This window comes from Eupeodes corollae, chromosome 2 (assembly GCF_945859685.1).
Source record: "Eupeodes corollae chromosome 2, idEupCoro1.1, whole genome shotgun sequence".
Lineage (NCBI taxonomy): Eukaryota > Metazoa > Arthropoda > Insecta > Diptera > Syrphidae > Eupeodes > Eupeodes corollae.
In genome coordinates, this window is record NC_079148.1 from 83,878,901 (window position 1) to 83,901,051 (window position 22,151).

Consider the following 22,151-nt stretch of genomic DNA (forward strand, 5'->3'; position numbering starts at 1 on the left):
GTATTCCCATTTTTAGGCGAGTTCACCAAAAATTATTTTTATAAGCCAGATTCTGTATTTTACTTTCAACAAATTTCAACTTAAAGCGATTGAATTATCATCTTCAAAGAATTTGAGAAGTGTTTTAGTTATTTAAATTAAAATGCGGAACGCTGAAAACAAGTGTACTCCTCCAGATTTTTCACATCAAAGGAAATGTAAACATCACAGGTGTGTGAAAATCGTAAAATTGGTTACATAAAACAAGACCGAAGTAACCAATTTGTGTATACAAATTACTATTCGCTTCACCTTTGGTTGATAATGAACTAGTATTACTAAAAATTGATATCTCGAAAAATTTAAATTCATTACCACCACATACATATATAAAAATCATGTGTGTCCATAAAACTTAGCTTTTTATTAAGGATATTGTGAGGTATGTTGTATATATTAATATGAAATCAGGAAAACCCTTTACAAAGATAATTAAGACGAAAACAAAGATTTATAATTTCATTTAGCGACCACCAAATCAGTAAAGAGAATGTTAGTAATTTTGTATCGGAACATTTAAAATACATCTATTATAAATAGTAAACTATTTTAAACACCATCCTCAAGTCTTTATTCACCAGATTAATTTTATTGTCGACGGCTTCTTTTGCCTAATAACTGTCCCCTCTGCAACATTGAAACACATTTTGTTTAGTGAGAAATCAACGATTAAAGTTATAACGTTTCAATATAATTATGGTTAGTGTGTTAAGGAAAAAGAAGACAAATACAAAATAGTAGTGGTAGTATTCAATATCTAAAACATATGTTTGAAAAAATACTTTAGTAATTTGAAAATCTTTATTTTGTGTCTTGTCTTTATTAAAAATATGTATATAAAACTACAATTTTAATGTATTCAGTCAACTAGTTTATTATTTTCTTTATAAATATACAAAGAAACAATAAAGGAATCGTCATTAAAGGAATGACAAAAACAAAAGTGAAAATATTACTTTCGAACGAGAAAAATGAAAAACGAAGATATGAGACGCCCCTACTTCCTTGTGATGATGTCCTATTTTCTTAGTTTCGATCTATTTGAAGAAGGAGGGTCAACAAGAACTTCATGTCGAACGACATCCATGTTGCCCATGCGAACCATTTTCTCTTCCCATACAGTAATATCCTCTCTGAAACATAAAACAAAGAAGCTAAAACAAATTCTTACGTAAAGATTATTTAGCTCACTTGTACTTGACCAACATGTCTCGGAACATCTGAAGAAATGGTTCTTTTTGGGCATAACTTAGTTTGGACCATTTTTGAGCCATGCTGGCATGCCATTCCCGATAAGTTTGATTGGAAGGTTGAGGTGTTTCTTTTCTCGCTTTGGAAATAAACAATAAAAAGGCAGATGCTGGCTTTTTGGGACGATCCAGTTCAGCAATGCGTTTTTTAGTCATTCGCCGTTCTTTCATGGCATTGTTTTCGTCTTTTAACTGCTTAATTGCAAAACGTTGCTCGTCGGTTATTTGACTATCATACTTGGCACGAATCTCAACGTAGACCATCTTTTCTCTTTGATATTCTTCTTGAAATTTTTGCTTGAGTGCAGGATCAACCGTTTCCCATTTTTTAGAAATTGTTTTAATGACATCCGTAACTTTTAGATTTGGATTCTCGGCTAGAACAGTCGGGCGTACTTGTTTGATATATCGAAAGAATGGGGTGAGTGGTTTTTTTGGTTTTGGTGGGAGTCCCACTTTTTCTTCGTAGTTTTTTAACCCAGCAGCAGGTTGACACTGAACACCTGGTCTGAAGGATATGCAGTAGGTTTAAAATCCAAGATATTAGATGTCATTTAAATACCTGATAGAGTTTTTAAATATACTGGTAATTGTTAAATTGTTGCCTGCCCTTAAGGCACTAGTGAGTGAAATCATTTTTATATAATTGAAATCTAAACAATTTGCGTTTAAGACCAAACCAATTAGTATTAGGAATTAAAATAACGTAACCAACAAATTCTTCAATTTATCTGTCAAAACAAAACATGTTTTCTGACAATCCGCCAAATGCGACAATCGCGTTCAGGCAAATAATAATTATCGACTGGCTTAAGGCGCTAGTTATAGCTATCATTGAAAGCGAACCAGAAAATTTTTTGAATTGATATTTGACGGTGTTTGCATTTGATTAAAATGAAAATTACATAATGATCGATCAGAAATCACACAAAGAATTTTTTTTGAGAAATGTAGTGTAAGTACGTATTAATTTTCTCTATAAATGTATTTTTCTATTTTCCGGGCGGAAATTCATTTTCCTGAACAGCTTCCTTGTATATAACATAGAGGAAATATATTATTATATAACATATAATATTTAAAATCTTAAAAACTACGTATAAATATATTTTGTTTCTTTGTTTCCTTTTTCCTTAAAGCCTAGTACATACTTGTGAACCATCTCGTGAACCCATACAAATTTCAGTTTTTGGTTCACCCGTGAACTTGCTCGTGAAGCTGAGTGGAGAACAAAGTGGAGAGTTTTCGTTCACGGGCAATTCACGTGCAAAATGTACGGGAACTGTTGGTGAAGCTTTGACATTTGGTTTGTTCATGTTCACAACGTGTACTCACAAGTGTGTACCAGTGAGCAATGTCAAAAGTTCACTTTCTCCACTGGCGAACGTTCACTTCACGAGGAAGTATGTACTAGGCTTAAAGCTTTTGTTTTCCCTTCTGAGTTCCAAAATGATCAGTCCGATCAGCACAAATTTGGTGATAGTTTCTTGATGTTCGGTTGAACAGCTTACTGTTGGAATCATGTCCTTCACCTTCAAAACATTTTGCGTCCAGGTATCAGCCAGTTTTTCCATAGCACTCATTGTTGAAAAATTGTGCAAAAGAAGTATGTTTACATCAGGTGATCCAACATAATAGGCAATAGTTTGTTTCCAATTCTTGTTTAAACCTCTAAGTGTAAAAAGCATTACCTTAGAGGCCACATGGTTTTTCCTTCCGAATTCTTCAAAGTCGGTGTATCCATATATAAAGTCATCCTTGACGTTAAATTCCAACTCCTTTTTAATCAACATCTCGTCGAATAGCAGCGCGCACTTTTTGTCCATCGATGTCATGTCCTTAGCTTTGTCAGTGAGCAGCTCCTTCATCCTTTGGCCCAATCCTGTGGGCAGACGGATTTCTGAATACCACCGGTAAATCGTGCTTACCGATGGCAGCTTGAAACCTGCACTCAACATAAAATTGTAGCATGCTGGGGACTTAAAGAAAAATTTGATAAACAAATCTTTCTCTTTTGGTGCCCAGGGTGCATTTGCCTTGTGAAAGAGCTGGGAGAGGATGAAAGTTCTCAATTCCCCCGAAAAGTCCTCCATATGGGCAGCAAGTCCTTTCCTCAGCTGGTATTCTGGTCTCACTGCTGTTTTTTTGGGTGTTTCCAAGTAACACTTGCACAAAAGTTGTGAAGTTTCCGGTGATTTCACGAGCGGGACAAATTTGTAGTTTCCTAAACCAGGGAATGGCAAGTGCTCCGGTATGATTTTTGAACTGAAATCGGTTGGTTTTAAAGAAAATCTGCGTATATAATTTGCAGAACCAGTCGCAGCCGCATTAACGATTGCTACGGCTGGACTAGAAGGAACCGATGGAAGTGTGGCTCGAGGTACATTTATAGGCTCAAAATCCCGAATCGTAGAGGTAACCGTGGAGGTTGGCTGAATTCGTGTTTTGTTCGCTTCTATTGTGCGAACGCACGATCTGTCGTGGGATTTCTCAAAGCAACAACAAATGGAGGACGAAAAGGGAATGGGAAGCGCCGATTTGGACAGACTCTTATATGTAGCGCGTACATGAATGTTCTTAGCATAAAAATGGTTTTTGCACATGAACATTGTATATGTATTTACTACAGTACTCTCATGAAGAGGAACGATCGAAGCGACATGTGAGAGGTGTGTGTGCAAAAAAGTACTGCAAGAGTATTTTTTGGGGTAGGTAGTGAATATAATATATTTTATAATAGATTTGTTTTTCAATTCAATAGGGTGTTCCTGATAATTGTCTTTATTTTTGATATGACTCTTAAATCAAAAAAATTATATTTTATCTTTTCTATACCAACAATTTAGTTTCATATAATTCCCTTAGTTTGTCCGTTTTATATGTATATGTATATATTTATAAAGGGTGAATTTTTAAAAGTAATATGAAAGTTAAAAACAAACACATACAATTCGGAAAAATGCTTAAAATCTTTATTTGAATGGATAGTACGGTTCATATAATTTAATTTTTAAAGATTATTTCATGCTGATGTTGAACTTGACCGCGCCTCAAGGCGTCCATTCGCTTAGTCCAATTTTCAATGTTTCAATTCAATAAATTGCAAGCGTTGTTCGTTTGTAAGACGATTCATGGTGCAATTATAGACCAAGCTGAAGACGTTTGATAGTGAAACAAAACACGAAACGTGCGTCAGCTGTTTAAACCAGTCTTGCCAAAAAGGTAACAGGTACAAAATCTCCCTTCACTTTTAAAGGGACTCTTTCGTTTTCAAAAGGACTTTTTTTCTTGATTAGCTTTTCGGTAATAATTTTGATTTCGTCAGTACTTGCAGTTAAACCTCAAACTATCTACGAATTCTTTAGTAAGATCTCATATGCTAGAGTCAAATGGGCTATTTGTTCTGATAAGATATCCATTTTTGAGAAGTTTTTGTTGCTAAATTACTAGACATGCTAATTAAAAAACTCTTGAAAAAAGGTGCAAACTCGGCATACAACGCACTTACAAGTGTGTTTGTATCTTTTACAAGAAAAGACCTTAAAAGATTAAAACCGAAAAAAGTAAAATGTTCTGGACTATATGAATCGAAGAGTTCCATAAAAGCAATTATGTAATGTTATCATAATGATATCTCCACACAAGAAACACTTCCATTATGTCAAAATTACGATATCTTATATATTAGGCTTATATCTTTTCAATTAAGGCATTGATATCTGTAAGGTTCATTTTTGAACCTAGTTTTATATTATATTGTATTTATTTATTTGAATATTTTTACATAAAAATTTAAAATTCAATTCAGTACACCCTAATTAGCCGTTAAAAAACAAAAATCATCCAAGTTTTGAATAAATTTTAATTTTTGATTGTGTTTATACTTGATGAGTACAAATAACAAATAATACGCAAGAATAACAACAACAAAATAACTGAATATATTTAAAATCTCCAATGCATCATATGCCAAATATGGCAAACATTTCATTTTTAACAATAATTAAAAATTTAAAATCTAACGACAATTTTTAAATTCAAAATACCTACTACGTTAAAGTATACATAGCTACAAGCATATGAATACATATGCACATCTCCTCTACATTCACACGTGAAAGCAAAAAAAAAATTTAAACAAATATTATTCCTTTTTGGTTTGAAATTTGCATTATAGCTATCTCCCTCGAACATATTAATGCTTATGGAGCCTAAACAAATTTACATTTCTCATTCTTTCTTTAGTAATTTTCTCCTCATTCTTGATTTCCTACCAAGCATTTTGATACACGCAGCGCCATAAACGGCGTGGAGATGAAATACAAATTTTCGTTCCATACGAGTACTATAAGAAATATATATACAATGGTTAAAGTATACATAGCTACAAGAATATGAATACATATGCACATCTTCTCTACATTCACACGTGAAAGCAAAAAAAATGTAAACAAATATTATTCCTTTTTGGTTTGAAATTTGTATTTTAGCTATCTCCCTCGAACATATTAATGCTTATGGAACCTAAACAAATTTACTTTTCTCATTCTTTCTTTAGTAATTTTCTCCTCATTCTTAATTTCCTACCAAGCATTTTGATACACGCAGCGCCATAAACGGCGTGGAGATGAAATAAAAATGTTCGTTCCATAGGAGTACTATATATACAATGTGCAAACCAATCGAGCATTTTTTTTTCTGTTTGTTAATGTTATTTGTCTTAAGTTGTGCTATTTTGGATTTGATTTTTTTGTTTTCAATATGAAATTATATTTTCAAGTTGTCCAAAAACAAAGATAAAAGATTTGTTGATGTACTGAAATGGTATTACGATTACAATAATAACTATTTCTTGTAGAACTCTTCCTTTGCAATCAAAACATTCTAAATTCATTTCATTTGACCAACATGGGCCCAATCTTTGCGTTTTCGTTGCCAACAACCAAGAATTCATTCACTTTTTTCCTAAAGTCTACTTCCACTTTTTTTCAAGAAGTGGTAACGCTGTTGAACACATGAAATCACGAACACACGGACGTGGTGAACCAGAACATAAGAAGAAAAACGAATACAAATATTGGGTCATATTCATAGATGTTTGCTATACTCTTGAACAAACATAATGAATTCAGGGTAATCTTCAATTATATTTCGCACGCCCTTAAGTTTTCCAAAACTGGTGGGAATTTAGCAGGTGCTATATTCTTTTAACAGGTTGCTTCAAAATCTACTTAATGCACGTCATCTGTGTCAGCCAGATAAATGTCCCTAGTAGCAGCGATATAGTAAGACATTTATTTTGGTGCTAAAAGCTTATGAATGTTTTATGGCTGAAACACATACACGCTTTAGCTTCGGCTTCGCCTGACGTTTACGAGTTCAGCCATAGGAATTCAATGCATGCTATCACAATGAAGCTTCGACCTCACGTTTCGTTTGACAATCGTAAGGAAAAGAACGTAATGTAACGTAATGTGACTCCAAACGGAAGCTCTAGTTCAATTATCTGAACATTTGCTTTGGCTGACAGCTCATCAGCTGTAAAAAAATGTCAACAAACAAAATATTTGCTCTTTGGAGGGATTAAATAATATAAATGTCATTCAAAGCAACCTCGAAGCAGGCCTAACGTAACGGAGACGAAGCCGAAGCTGAAGCGTGTATGTGTTTCAGCCATTAATTCGTACTTACACAATTGATCTCCACGCGTTTTTGCGTCTTTTTTTTTGTGAGCAGTTGCTATTGCTGCTGTTATGTCGTACCAACACCAACACTCAGCTGCTGGGAGTAGGGCGTTAGTGGTCCACTTGCATCATTGACTTGGTGGTGTTTTTGCTGATGGGTGTAACCGAATTACACATTTTTTAGTTTTTTTGTTTAGATGTGCGAAAGAGTTAAAACTTAAAATGAATTTAAATGTTGACGACGATACAATGTCAACATTTATGTTTATTTTGATTGTTCTCGACGAATACGCTGTCAGAATGACAGGAGGGGAGTTTCAGTATTATGGAAAATTTAGAGTTATACGAGTTGCAAGCTTTTTGGGATATTTTTTTTGGGAAGCGTTCGCAAAGTATAGTCTGAGAGCGGGAGAAAAAGATTTTCGTTAGCGCGAGAGAATATTCGATTCCGATATCTCACGATTGAACGGTTCAAATGAGTTTGCTGAATCTTCTATGTACTAAATGGATAGGTTGAGGAAGAGGTTCGAAAGGAAAGTCTTTATTTTCAAGAAAAACCTTCGAAGCTGCAACAAGGGCATTTGATACCTGCAGCAAGACCGGTAGAAATCTCAAATTTAAAAGTAATTTTAAGTTGATTTGAACATTCAGTTTTTTTATATATCTGAGTGAATTAATTATTTCATCATACATTTACGAAGAACGAGGAAATTGTGGAATTCCAGGATAAATCCAGGTATTTTGTCCTTTATTTTATTAAAATTCAGTTTTTTTTTTGTGACAAATTTGCATATGTCTATGCATATATATATATACGTATAGGACGTTTAGGACATAAAGCCGTTAATATATGTATATATATCACCTTATGCACTTAAACTATAATTTCGTGCAATTAAGTGATTTGAGTTACTTTAATCCAGGGATTTCGAAGAAAAATCCCAATTTTCCGACCAAAGAGGCACAGGCGCTCAGGAATTTGGGAATTATCCAAATCGCCTAAAAGTATACCCCAGCGAACAAGGAATTTCAAACTGCTCATTTCAACATCAATTTATAGAGGTACCGAGGTCGTGATCGTCTAGGCGACGTACCACGTACCTCTCAATCTAAGGGTCCCTGGTTCGAATCCCATCAGAGACTTGATCTTTTTTTTTGTTTTAACTTTTTTTCATTTTTTTTAACTTTAACTCTAAACATTTAATTAAATTTAAATGCCAAAATAGAATACTTTATACAAAAAAAATGAATTTCCTATGAATTATTTAATATAATATTAATTTTAATGAATTGTATATCGATTAATTAAAATTGAATTTAATCATGAAAATCAATCAATTGTTGAAAATTTATTGAGCATATGATAGTGAACAGCACAATGTGCCAGGACTAATTTTTTAATATTTAGGATGAGGGTGAGGAACAAGGGAGAGGACTTGGGATGATAGCAGGGTAAGAAGAAGCCTGACAAAGGGGTTGCTCTGGCGAGAGTAGCAACCAAGGTAGGGAGGGTAGAGGAAATTTACTCGCGCGTCTATCAACATCCTGACGCAGGCTGGATAATTTTTTTGTAACTCCATAAGGTTCAAGATCCCACGACCGAGCTAGTCAAAGGGAATACTTCCAGCCAACCGAACCAAGGCAAAATAAAAAATAAATAAATAAATTGGGTGGCGCAACAGTCCTTTGAGAACCAGGGCCTAGTGACTTACAACTCTCAACCATTCCTGTGTGCGAGTAATGTTGTCAGGAATGGAGGGGACCTACAGTTTATATGCCGAATCCGAACGGCTAATTTGAGAAAGCACTTTTTCAAGACAAGAGTTACTCTTGGAGAATTTGTCAATTCCTCGCAAGAGGCAGTACCCGTGAAAAGACTTTAGATGGCATAGGCAGGGATCGAACCCAAGACCTCTGGCATGACAGTCCAACGCACTAACCATCATGCCACGGGTACTACCAAGGCAAAATAGGAGGTTACAAATAGCGCCCATAACGTGGAGCCCTCTATCTTTTAGATAGAGCCAATTCATTTTAAACTCAATAGTTTACTTTTAACTTTCATTCAAATTTCAAATTAATTTCATTCAGTACTTCAAATTTTATTTTTTTTTCTATTGTTTTATTGCATTTCAAAGTCTTCGGTCATCCTCAATAAGGATCCCCGATTGTCCGAATCAAACGAACACAAAATATAATGCTGAAAGAGACCCGTCGATCTAAAGGAAGGCGTCTTCGGAGGTCCTTTCAGCAAGCCCTATCAAAATCTCCGAAAGTCTCAGATGCCTTCAAAGATGATGGGTTCGTCTCTCGAAGTTCTGAAACCCGAGGAGAATATATTTTTTTTCAGAAGTCCTTTCCAACAGTAGTATGCTTTATTTTTTTGCTCGTCGGCTCTCAGAACAACGTCTTCTTCGTTCCGACTGTCATCCATTCTTCTTCAGAAAACTCATCCTCATCCTGAGCTAATAAAACATCTGAAAACAAAACAAATTAGATTTTTTTTCATCATAACATTTTTCAAATTTCAATATATATATATTTTTTTTCATTACATTTTATATTTACATACATTTTGGTCTTGAACAAAAATTTTGAAACTTGTTTTGCCTAAGTCAAAAAAAGGTCAAATCTTTGATCGTCGAACTAAACACCTCTGATTTTGATTTTGATTTGCATCACGGGGTCCGATTGGATTTTTTTTTTCGATTAAGTGGTACTGGAAGAGAAATTTCTGGATTAAGATAAAAGTTTTTTTTATATATTTTTTTTATCAACACATTCAAATATTACCTTGAAAGATCCTAGTATTTGGAATTGTGAATTTTTGATTCTTTCACTTTTGTTTAAAGCACATTTTATAATTATTTTTATTTTCCTGTTTTGGGTCATAAGTATTTTATACATTTTTTATTTTTATTTCGTTTGTGTGAATTTAAATACAATATCTTTAAAGAATTTTGAAATTGAATTTAGTTTAAATTCTTTTGGAATATTTACGACTCACTCACCTTTGCTTTGAATTTACCTGGATTCTAATATTTCCTTAAAGTTTGTGTGGTACATTTTCATTTTTTTTTTGGAAAAGTATATACATATTTTTTTTGCCAAGAATAAGAGTAGCAAGGACCTAATTGTAGAACACGACTAGCGTGGTTAAGTATGAATAGTGATCATAATCTTTTAAGTGCAGAAGACAACGGTCATAATTTTAACCCTCAGAACGAAGCTGATTTCGAAGAGTTCTACCGAAGGTTTCATACCACCATTGATAGGTTTAATTTAGACGCGACATTTAGTTTCTCTGAAGAATTAAACTCTATCATCTCCAATTCTACCTCTAACATGGTCGATCAAGAGGCAGGTCAGTGTCGTGACCATAATGCCGGTCAGCTTCCGGAATGCCCAGAAGGAAACGTTGAGAGATTGGAAAATCAGGGTGAAAATAATGTTGATCCAAATGAGGACCTTCTCTCTAGGATGGAAAGAACTATGGTTCGATACCAAACTCGAATTTTCCAACAAATGAATGCGTTCATGGAGGATGTGTCGCAACGGCTTGAAGGTTTGCGCATACAGCCACAACAAGCAAGCAACCCTTCCCCATTTGAATCGCAAAGATCGACAATGAACCAATTTCCTCAACCAAGGAACTCAAACTGGTCTACGACTTTTGTTGCCTCAGGCCCTTGTAAGTTAAAACGTTGGAATATCACTTACGATGGTTCCGAGAATATTTCTGATTTTTGCTGAAAATAAGCAGGATGCAATCGTCATCAGCGTATAGTGATGAACAGATTGCCGCCAACTTCCACATTTTGCTGGAAGGTAGGCCTAATAAGTGGTTTTGGCGTTTCATCAAAAAGAATCCTAACGCGGATCTTTCAGCTATAAAAGAAGCCATAAAGAAACGCAACGCCAAAGAAAAATTAGGGGAGATTCTTCTGTCAGCTGAAATCAAAAATCTTGAACAGCTTCGGCAGAAGGCACGCGATGCTGAAAGATTTTTAAATAAACGCACAGTCGGTCATCGATCCGTAAATGAGATTGCGGTAGAAAACGATTCTATCGACGAAGAATCGGAGATACATGAAGTCGCGGCCATGTATTCGTCAAGAAAGCCGGTTTCCATAGCCAATTATATCTGTTGGAACTGTGATCAAAAAGGCCACGCCTATCACTTTTGTCCATCGACCACCAGAAATTTATTTTGTGTCCTATGTGGAGCAAAAGGTGTTAACGCAATTCAATGTGGCAAACACCAAACGGGAAACTTTTCGAGGGACGAAGCGAGGAGTGGAGAGATTCGTTCCTCAAGAAATCCTCCGAACCACTCGCAAAATTAGACACCCCACATAGAACAAGTAACCTAAATGAAACTGACGAAGATGCAATTCCGATTAAGATTTTAAAAATGAAAAACCCAATTTCAATGTGAATCATTTTCATCCATATGAATCACATCAGCTAAAGTCTCTTCACGAGCGAAAACTAAATTATGAAAAGGTTAGGGCTAAAATTTTCGCAACCAACAACAAGCCAATTAGTTCGCAAATTCAAAAATGTCGTCATCGCTTTCAAAAGCGAAAAAAGTGCCGAAAGGAAATAATCGAAACCATTGTATCATCTGAGACAGATGGCCGTTTATACGCTGAGGTTCTGTTGAATGACGAGTCGGTTTTTGGACTCCTCGACAGCGGGGCATCTATCTCGGCATTAGGAAAGGGTTGTTGGGAGTTGGTCCGAAAAACCGGAGTAAAAGTCTTACCATACAATAATGTTGTACGAACAGCAGACGGTAAGTCTCATAATATTGAAGGGCATTGTCAAATAGATACAAAATATAACGGTTTAAGTAAAACCCTGACATTTTATCTAATTCCAAACTTGACACAAAGACTATATCTCGGGATGAATTTTTGGAGTAGTTTTAATTTGTTGCCGCAAGTCAGCGAGCTAGCTGTAGATTTAAATGCGGATGATAAGGAAGAGAATTTCAAAAGCGAAGCCGAATTGATAAAACTTACAGCAGAAGAAAACTTTCAATTGGAAAATGTAAAATTGCAATTTCCTAATTTTGTGGTGTTAGGGATAGGAAAAACAGACTTCGGATGCCACATTGTTGACATGGGAAACGCTAGCCCGATCAAATCGCGACACTACCCTCTGTCCCCTGTGCGGCAAGAGGAAGTTTATAAGGAGCTAGACAGGATGTTAGAATTAGGGGTTATTGAAGTCAGCTACTCACCTTGGAGCTGTCCTGTCGTACTCGTCAGAAAACCGGGAAAAGTTCGGCTTTGTCTCGATCTCCGAAAAGTTAACAAAGTCACTATAAAGGATGCGTATCCGCTGCATCACGTCGAAGGTTTGCTAAGTCGTATAAAGGACACGCATTTTATCACGGGGATCGATTTGAAAGACGCTTACTGGCAAATTCCATTACATGAGACTTCGAGGGAGAAAACTGCCTTTGCAGTTCCTGGAAGACCTCTCTACCAATTCAAGGTAATGCCATTTGGCCTAAGTAAAGCGGGTCAAACTCTTTGTCGAGTAATGGACAAAGTAATTCCGAGTCATCTCTGTGATAATGTGTTTGTGTATTTAGACGACTTATTGATATGTACTTCTACCTTTGAGGAGCATATGCGCATTCTTAAAGAAGTGGCAAGTTGTCTTCGTCACGCTAACCTGACCATCAATCTAGTGAAGAGTAAATTCTGTATGAAGGAAATTAAATTTCTTGGATTTATTGTAGGTCAAGGAAATTTGAAAACCAACCCGGATAAGATAGAGGCTATGGTTAATTTCCCTGTTTCAACAACGGTTAGGCAAATAAGGAGATTCTTGGGTCTAACGGGGTGGTATAGAAGGTTTATCAGGAACTATGCCGATCTAGCTGCTCCTTTGACCAATTTTCTTCGAAAGAAATCTAAATTTGAACTAACGCCGGAAGCAATGGAAGCTTTCGAGCAGCTCAAAACGGCTCTATCATCGGCTCCTGTACTATCTGAACCAAATTTCTTCAAACCGTTTACGATTCAATGTGACGCGTCGTCTGAGGGAGTAGGGGGTGTCCTCTTTCAAGTGGATGAGGACGGTAACGAAAAACCCATTGCCTTCATGTCCAAAAAACTAAATAAGTCCCAGAAAAATTACACCGTAACCGAGCAAGAATGCCTTGCAGCTGTGTTGAGCGTCCGAAAATTTCGAGCATACGTTGACGGGCTACCCTTTACGATTATAACCGATCATTCGAGCCTCAAATGGCTCATGTCAATGAAAGAGTTGTCAGGCAGACTAGCCAAATGGAGTTTAGAACTCCAAGTTTATAATTTCTCCATCCAGCATCGCAAGGGGTCGCTTAACGTAGTTCCCGATTGCCTTTCTCGGATAAACATGGACGAAATCGCAGCGATTGGCAACGTCGGTAACGGTGGGATTTTGGAGGCCTCTTCGATGTCCACATGGGGTGAAATCGATTTGGATTCAAAAGGTTTCGATTCCGATTCATACACCCACCTGAGAGAGAACATTGTCCGAAACCAGTCAAATCTACCAGATATCATAGTTTCTGGGAAATATATCTACCGAAGAGTTCGATTCAGAGAGGGGAATGTAGACGAAGAAGACTCACTTTGGCGCCTTTGGCTACCTGACAGTCTAACATTGAAATGCATTGAATTGAGTCATAACAGTAAGCTTAGTTGTCACAGTGGTTTTGACAAAACATATTCCCGTAAAGCAGCAAAATATTACTGGCCTAAAATGGCAAAAGAAGTAAGAGTTTACGTGAAGAACTGCGAGGTTTGTAAGATGGTAAAAGCTCCGAATGAAACCCTTCGCCCACCAATAGTAAGTCAAACAAAAACCGAAAGACCAATGCAACGGATATGCATAGATTTTTTAGGTCCCTACCCGCGTTCCAAAAGCGGTAACGTTTACGTATTTATCGTGGTGGATCATTTCACCAAATTTATGTTTTTTAAGGCTTTACCGAAAGCCACTTCAAAACGAGTGATTCAATACCTTGAATCTGAAATTTTCCACACTTTTGGGACCCCTGAACAAATTCATTCCGACAACGGACGTCAGTTTGTGTCCAAGGATTTCAAGGAATTTCTGGACGAGTACGGGGTTAAGCATGTGCGTACAGCGGTGCATGCTCCGCAGGGCAACATTTCAGAGAGGGTAAACCGAAGTCTACTTAGCAAGCTAAGAATTTTGATTTCGGTGCAACAGAGCGACTGGGACATCCATCTGTCCAGTGTAGCCTGTGCGTTGCGTTCAGATATTCACGATTCCCTAAATGCCAGCCCTACTTCGCTATGTTCGGTCAGTCAATGGTTACTCATGGGTCAACATATGCACTGCTTAGAAAAATAAATGCTTTACCCGATCCTGAAATGTTGGTCACACCCCGCGCACTGAAATTAACCTTGACATGACAGAAGTTGTCGGAGAATTTGGACAGAGCATATGTTAAGTCCAGAGATATATATAACAAAGGTACAAGAAACGTTACTTACCAGGAAGGACAAGAAGTGTTCCACCGTAACTTCGCTCAAAGCGATTTCGTACAGGGAATAAACGCAAAATTGCTTCCTAAATTTCTTAAATCCCGTATAAAAAGAGTTGTAGGAAATTGTATGTATGAACTGGAATCACGGTCATGTAAACCTCTTGGCGTTTTCCATGCCAAGGACATACGCCAATAAAAGCTGGAAAGAAAAACATAAAATTTCACAAAGCATCGAATTTTGTTTTGAAAAATTATAAATGTACTTATCTGACGATTTTTGAATCAAGTGCCCGTCTAGCATAAGTGGGTTCGCGTCCCACGTGGATTGTAGTTGACAACATCCTTGTATTCGGTTGCTCATTATTTTTTTTTCGACGAACAATATCCCGAACCGACACATAATATAACGATATTCGCACCATGGGACAAATGAGAACACTTTTCATTTATTAACAAAATTCGAGATAAATTGACCATTACAAACAACAATGAAGACGACGAGAATTACCTCCGAAAATTTTAAATGTGATACACTTGACACTAGGGTAATCGACTTCTACCCATTTATTTCCACAAAATGACTCGTTATATTTATTTATTCACATTTTTATTAATTTTATTTCTATTAATCGATTTAAGACAAAACACCTTCCCGACGGCACTTAATGCGAGTGTAAAATTCGGACGGCAATTTGCAATTTTGTATGTTTTTGTTTTGTTGTGTTGACGTTTGGGTTAACGACCTCTTTTTCGATTTCCGAATACCGATAGATTTAAGAAAAGCCAAAAGGATGTGCCGTTGTTTTGTTTACAAACAATTTGAATGAGCAGTTCGATGCTCATAATACTTTCTCCTTCACACACCAATCATCCCTTTTTGTTTTTGTGTTTACCGTTTTCAATTAAAATTGAATAAAACTTATTTTTTTACACAACTTTTAGTATATAAGGTAACACAAATGACACGAACACTCGAAATAATACTAAACTCTGACGAACAAACCTTACTGAAATTAACTTTAAAACACTGCAACATTTAGCATGCATTCACTCTTAGCACTAAACACCAAAATTTGTGGGGTATTATGGTCTACCGCCCGCACGATTACCCAATTGCCCGAAGTTCATACGTGGGTTCGTTTGCATATTTCTGACAACGTTTTTATCAGAAAAAAGCAAAGCCCTGTAACTGAAGTACACTTTTTTAAGTTTTTTGTTTAGATGCGCGAAAGAGTTAAAACTTAAAATGAATTTAAATGTTGACGACGATATAATGTCAACATTTATGTTTATTTTGATTGTTCTCGACGAATACGCTGTCAGAATGACAGGAGGGGAGTTTCAGTATTATGGGAAATTTAGAGTTATACGAGTTGCAAGCTTTTTGGGATATTTTTTTTGGGAAGCGTTCGCAAAGTATAGTCTGAGAGCGGGAGAAAAAGATTTTCGTTAGCGCGAGAGAATGAGAATCGAATATTCGATTCCGATATCTCACGATTGAACGGTTCAAATGAGTTTGCTGAATCTTCTATGTACTAAATGGATAGGTTGAGGAAGAGGTTCGAAAGGAAAGTCTTTCTTTTCAAGAAAAACCTTCGAAACCTGCAACAAGGGCATTTGATACCTGCAGCAAGACCGGTAGAAATCTCAAATTTTAAAGTCATTTTAAGTTGATTTGAACATTCAGTTTTTTTTATATATCTGAGTGAATTAATTATTTCATCATACATTTACGAAGAACGAGGAAATTGTGGAATTCCAGGATAAATCCAGGTATTTTGTCCTTTATTTTATTAAAATTCAGTTTTTTTTTTTTGTGACAAATTTGCATATGTCTATGCATATATATATACGTATAGGACGTTTAGGACATAAAGCCGTTAATATATGTATATATATCATCTTATGCACTTAAACTATAATTTGGTGCAATTAAGTGATTTGAGTTACTTTAATCCAGGGATTTCGAAGAAAAATCCCAATTTTCCGACCAAAGAGGCACATGCGCTCAGGAATTTGTAAATTATCCAAATCGCCTAAAAGTATACCCCAGCGAACAAGGAATTTCAAACTGCTCATTTCACCATCAATTTATAGAGGTACCGTGGTCGTGATCGTCTAGGCGACGTACCACGTACCTCTCAATCTAAGGGTCCCTGGTCCCATATTTATATCGATTAATTTAAATTGAATTTAATCTTGATAATCAATCAATTGTTGAAAATTTATTGAGCCTATGATAGTGAACAGCACAATGTGCCAGGACTAATTTTTTAATATTTAGGATGAGGGTGAGGAACAAGGGAGAGGACTTGGGATGATAGAAGGGTAAGAAGAAGCCTGAAAAAGGGGTTGCTCTGACGAGAGGAGGGTAGAGGAAATTTACTCGCGCGTCTATCAACATCCTGACGCAGGCTGGATAATTTTTTTTGTAACTCCATAAGGTTCAAGATCCCACGACCGAGCTAGTCAAAGGGAATACTTCCAGCCAACCGAACCAAGGCAAAATAGGAGGTTACATGGGTTTGTTACATTGAATGCGTTTGACTATTGGTAGAGATGGTGACATCTCTACCGTCAGCATCTGTGGCAGCTAAGGCCATTGAGATGTACAGCTAAGGCCATTGAGATGTACACACAAATACAATGGGTAGCATCTATCGTTAAAAACATTGATATTATTTTGAAATATAATATAAAAACTTAAATGTAAGTTAGCGACTTGTTTACTTTGTGTTTTTAATGGCAAGCATCTGATATGGAAACACAGACTAGAAAATAAATCTATAATTGTTACGACGCCTTCACTGCAATTTGACTTACTTTTTATTTATTGAAGTAACCTCGTTAAGTTTCCGTTGTTTTTCAGCCAATCCAACTGAGGAAAACCGGAATAATTTGAAGCACTAACCATCATTCACGGGTACTAAAAATCTTCACATACATACATATATCCACTGGTCCGGATATTATCCCCGCTATTGTTCTGAAGAGGTATTCTTCTACGATGGCAAAACCACAGCGTAAGCTTTTTCATCTGTCCCACTCCTCAGGTCTCGTTCAGAAGCGGATGGAAAACCGCATTTGTCCAGCCTATCCCAAAGGCGAATCTTCCTCACCTTATTATTACCGACCTATTGCACTTACGTCCCTTATTTCCAAGGTCTGATTATTTATCACCTCAAGATATATCTCTAAGGTCGAAAGCTTCTTAATACGGTTTTCGTAGCAATAGGTTCACTGGTGATCTCAATAATCATCTCACCAAGCAGTGAAGCAAAATTTTACATCGCTTTAGAGAAAGTAAGATTATTGCACTTGATATTTTGAAACCATTTGATAGGGTTTGGCATCAGGCTCTCTTTTCGAAAATGCGTGCGTTCGGTTTTCATGCATCTTCATTGGATTGGTAATTACCTTGAATCCTTAAATACAAGTTGTATGGGATGGATTCAAGTCTGAAAACCACAAAATAAATGCTGGTGTGGCCCAGTGCTCTGTTCTATCTCCAACACTCTTTCTCAATTTTTATTAAAGATCTCCTGTCTGCAACTTTTCATATTCGTTTTCAGATTCACATCCCTCTTCTTCTGATGTGGAACTGCAACGACAAAATATGATAAGCTCATTAAATTTAAAACTGAACATATCGATATTCTCGGTATGTGTATCACCAACTACCTTTTGTGAAACGATTACATACACGATGTCGCATAAAATGCCGCAAAATGTTTGGGTTTTCCAAAACGATTTTTATATTCGTCCAAAGCTTGAACATAACTCTCATATCTGGGCTGGTTCTCCTGCAACTTACTTAAGCCTCTTGGACAATATTGAACGTAGAGCATTCAGATTGATTGGTGATATTACCATCATAAGATAATGTACGTCGTTTGAACATCGTCGAAATGTTTCTTGTCTCACCCTCTTTTACCGTTATTTTAACGGTTTATGCTTGCATTGCATTGCTCCCCTTAAACAGTTCAACCGTAATACTCGCGCTTCTAGGAATGCTCATCATTATGCCATCATTATACCCCCGAGCCCAACTTCGCTCGTACTGTCAAGTACAGAGATTCGCTCTTTAGCCGTACTACGCGAATGTAGAATGCCTTACCACACGCTGTTTTTCCCAGCCATTGCAATATCATAAATTTAAAATCAATGTGCACCGATACCTCCTTTCAACCCCTCTCTCCCTTCCGTAGTGCTCGCACTGTGTCAACATAATAAGGGCAGTATTATCTCCTTGAGTGTGGACTTCATATAAAAAAATCTAAATTCATTAAATAGTTTTTTTTTTCAATAAAACTTTATAAATACTAAAATAAAGACTCAAATTACCAATAAGAATTTCCAAAAACTAAGTAAAATACTAAAATGATTCAAACTCTTTCAAGAGCATAAAAATGTGTACCTTGCAGGATCCTCATACAATTTATTGTTAAGCGATATGTTGAGATTTAACTTCGCTTTAATAACCGCATTTTCGGTTATCTTAAGCATTTTTATAAGTACAAAGTGAATGTTTAAAATTTTAACAGTTATTTAAAAACTTTACATGATAGACAAATTTAACACAGGATTCATATTTAGGACATTTTTGAGGGAAACGCGTGTAGAGAAACAATAACGCGATACTCTTCTGGAGGATGCTGGAAAATCACAAAGCAGGATTCTTTGGCAGGATGTCATCTCGTTTTTATTTATCAATATCCATCCATATAAAAGTTAATAAAGCTAATTCAAAGCAATGTTTTTTTTTTTAATTTCAAAGGCTTTCAAAAGTAAATATAACAATCAGGTCGTTTCTAATGATGTCCGATCGCATACTGTGGTTCAATATTCGTCCAATGGTCGAAAGAAATTCTAGAACATGTTTATATGAATTGCAAACAAAGAAGTTTGTAACTTTCGATTTTGTATTAATTACTCAGCTTTTTAATATTAAGTAGGTGTTTTATTTAACTTTAAATTAATAAAAAAGGTATTTGCACGCTAGAAATGGTGAGCAAAAATATAAAAGTATTCTCTTTGATTGTATCCATATTTATAGCACACAAATTAATCACAAAAGAGGTTTTTTTTGCAATCATTTATTTCAACAAGCCCAGCAAATAATCTTACACCTTATTCGAAACAATTTAGAAGTGATTACAAAATATTCTCAAATGAGACATTGTCCTTATTCATGTCCATCAACATCATCATCAATTTATAGAGGTACCGTGGTCGTGATCGGCGATATGTTGAGATTTAACTTAGCTTTAATAACCGCATTTTCGGTTATCTTAAGCATTTTTATAAGTACAAAGTGAATGTTTAAAATTTTAACAGTTATTTAAAAACTTTACATGATAGACAAATTTAACACAGGATTCATATTTAGGACATTTTTGAGGGAAACGCGTGTAGAGAAACAATAACGCGATACTCTTCTGGAGGATGCTGGAAAATCACAAAGCAGGATTCTTTGGCAGGATGTCATCTCGTTTTTATTTATCAATATCCATCCATATAAAAGTTAATAAAGCTAATTCAAAGCAATGTTTTTTTTTTTAATTTCAAAGGCTTTCAAAAGTAAATATAACAATCAGGTCGTTTCTAATGATGTCCGATCGCATACTGTGGTTCAATATTCGTCCAATGGTCGAAAGAAATTCTAGAACATGTTTATATGAATTGCAAACAAAGAAGTTTGTAACTTTCGATTTTGTATTAATTACTCAGCTTTTTAATATTAAGTAGGTGTTTTATTTAACTTTAAATTAATAAAAAAGGTATTTGCACGCTAGAAATGGTGAGCAAAAATATAAAAGTATTCTCTTTGATTGTATCCATATTTATAGCACACAAATTAATCACAAAAGAGGTTTTTTTTGCAATCATTTATTTCACCAAGCCCAGCAAATAATCTTACACCTTATTCGAAACAATTTAGAAGTGATTACAAAATATTCTCAAATGAGACATTGTCCTTATTCATGTCCAAGTCCCTTAAACCCTTAACTTTAAAAGCATGCCTACGAAGCAGTGTTGGATTTAATTAAAAGAAGTAAGTATTTTATAACTTAATAAACCCAGCAGGTTGATGTTTCATTCATCAAGAACATCATCTAGCCATTGTTGAATTCCTTCTCGGTTTTCTTGCCCTTCTGCTACATTATTATTTCCATTTGCGGGATCTTGGACCTCATTTATTGGCGGAACATCAATATTAACCATAGAGACTTTATCTGTGGTAAGATTCAAAAGATCATCCAACTCTTTATCTATGTCATTGACAGCCTTTTCAACAGTTTCTGGTTGGCCTGAATTATGTTTATTTACGGTTGAATTTCTTGCTGTCACGCTATTAATTTTCCCTTTGGAATCTCTTTTAAGATCATCAAGAACAGTTTGGTATTGTTTTTCAGCAATATCTGCTGCATTGTTCATTGCTTTCAGTCGAGATTTTCCAAACCATGATGAAGGAAAATCCAATCGCTTATAAAATGGGATTGTTTGAAGACCAGCGTTGAGGAGATTCAAGTCCAAAGTGAAATATTCACTAGCTTGGGTCTTGTTTAAAAACATGTCCTCAGATTCCCAATTTTTTTCGGAGGTAAACTGAAAATGTCCTCCAACAGAGTTTGGCATCTGAGTAAGCAACTCAAAATCCGCTGCGTGCATTTGTTCATTATCAATATCACTATCAATAGCTTTTGACGACCAATAAATCGGCCGGCCACTTATACGGTCATCACTTGAGTCTGCTACATCGATAAGACTTCGAATTATTTCAACTTGAGAGGATCCATTGTTTTTGCGATGGAAATTTTTCTTATGATGTTTCATGCTAGAACGCTTGCTAGAAGATCAGAACCCAGATGTGACAATGAAATGTAGGTTACTAGATTACTTACTCCTTGTGTCTATTATCTTTACTTTCCATTTTTATAAATTATTTTTTCAGGAAGTTGTTTGTTTGCGTTTGAGTTTCCGTGGAAACTAAAATATGAAACGGTTTTGAAAAAAAGTAAAAACTGACAGTGACAGAGACAAGTAAAAATCGAAATCAGCTGTTTGAGATCTTTGGACTATAGTAGGGTTCGGAAAAAAGTTTAATGAAATGGATTGTTAACAAAACTAATGTATATAAAGAATGTCACTCAGTCACCATCACAGAATAGATTTATGACTTCCTGAGGAAAAACTTGTGAGTTAATTTACTGTATTTTTCATCCCTTTAATCTGATTACGTATGTAACTATTTTTTTCATCCTTTCTAAAAACAGATTTAGATCTTGTTTTTTCTGTGTTTGCAACTATTTTTTAACTAATTTTTGTTTAGTGATTTTCTACTTTTGGGTCTTTTTTAAATTTTTTGATATTCGAAGTTTGTTCTTATTATTTTTTATTAATATATTAAATGCCTTTGTGGTGTAATTTAATTTTTATTTTCCATAATTTCTTAGATTCAAATTACTACATATTTGAATAGCACTATCATGAGGAGGAACGCTCAGCCTACATCTTTTCATCGACTTCTTAAAGCAGCATTCACATGAGCGCGACCAACGAACGACGAATGCATTAAAAAAATGGAGTTTATATAGGTTTGAAGACTTATTTCCACCCAAATTCTTAACAAAACGACTTTTGATTTACGATGCATAC

General features: G+C 35.6%; 2 protein-coding genes across 2 annotated transcripts; both read right to left on the reverse strand.

Moving 5' to 3' along the window:
• Positions 1 to 897: 897 nt before the first annotated feature.
• On the reverse strand, positions 898 to 2,030 carry LOC129945666 (transcription factor A, mitochondrial). The gene is made up of 3 exons (XM_056055512.1): positions 1,852 to 2,030; positions 1,231 to 1,797; positions 898 to 1,172 (listed from the first exon to the last, which is right to left on the reverse strand). Exons 1-3 carry the CDS (start codon positions 1,923 to 1,925, stop codon positions 1,058 to 1,060), a joined length of 756 nt encoding a protein of 251 aa, XP_055911487.1. The 5' UTR covers positions 1,926 to 2,030; the 3' UTR covers positions 898 to 1,057.
• An 18,048-nt stretch (positions 2,031 to 20,078) lies between these two features.
• On the reverse strand, positions 20,079 to 21,528 carry LOC129947446 (uncharacterized). Its single transcript, XM_056058000.1, has 2 exons — positions 21,398 to 21,528; positions 20,079 to 21,342 (listed from the first exon to the last, which is right to left on the reverse strand). The coding sequence occupies exons 1-2, from the start codon at positions 21,424 to 21,426 to the stop codon at positions 20,589 to 20,591; spliced, it is 783 nt and encodes a 260-aa protein (XP_055913975.1). The 5' UTR covers positions 21,427 to 21,528; the 3' UTR covers positions 20,079 to 20,588.
• Positions 21,529 to 22,151: the final 623 nt, after the last annotated feature.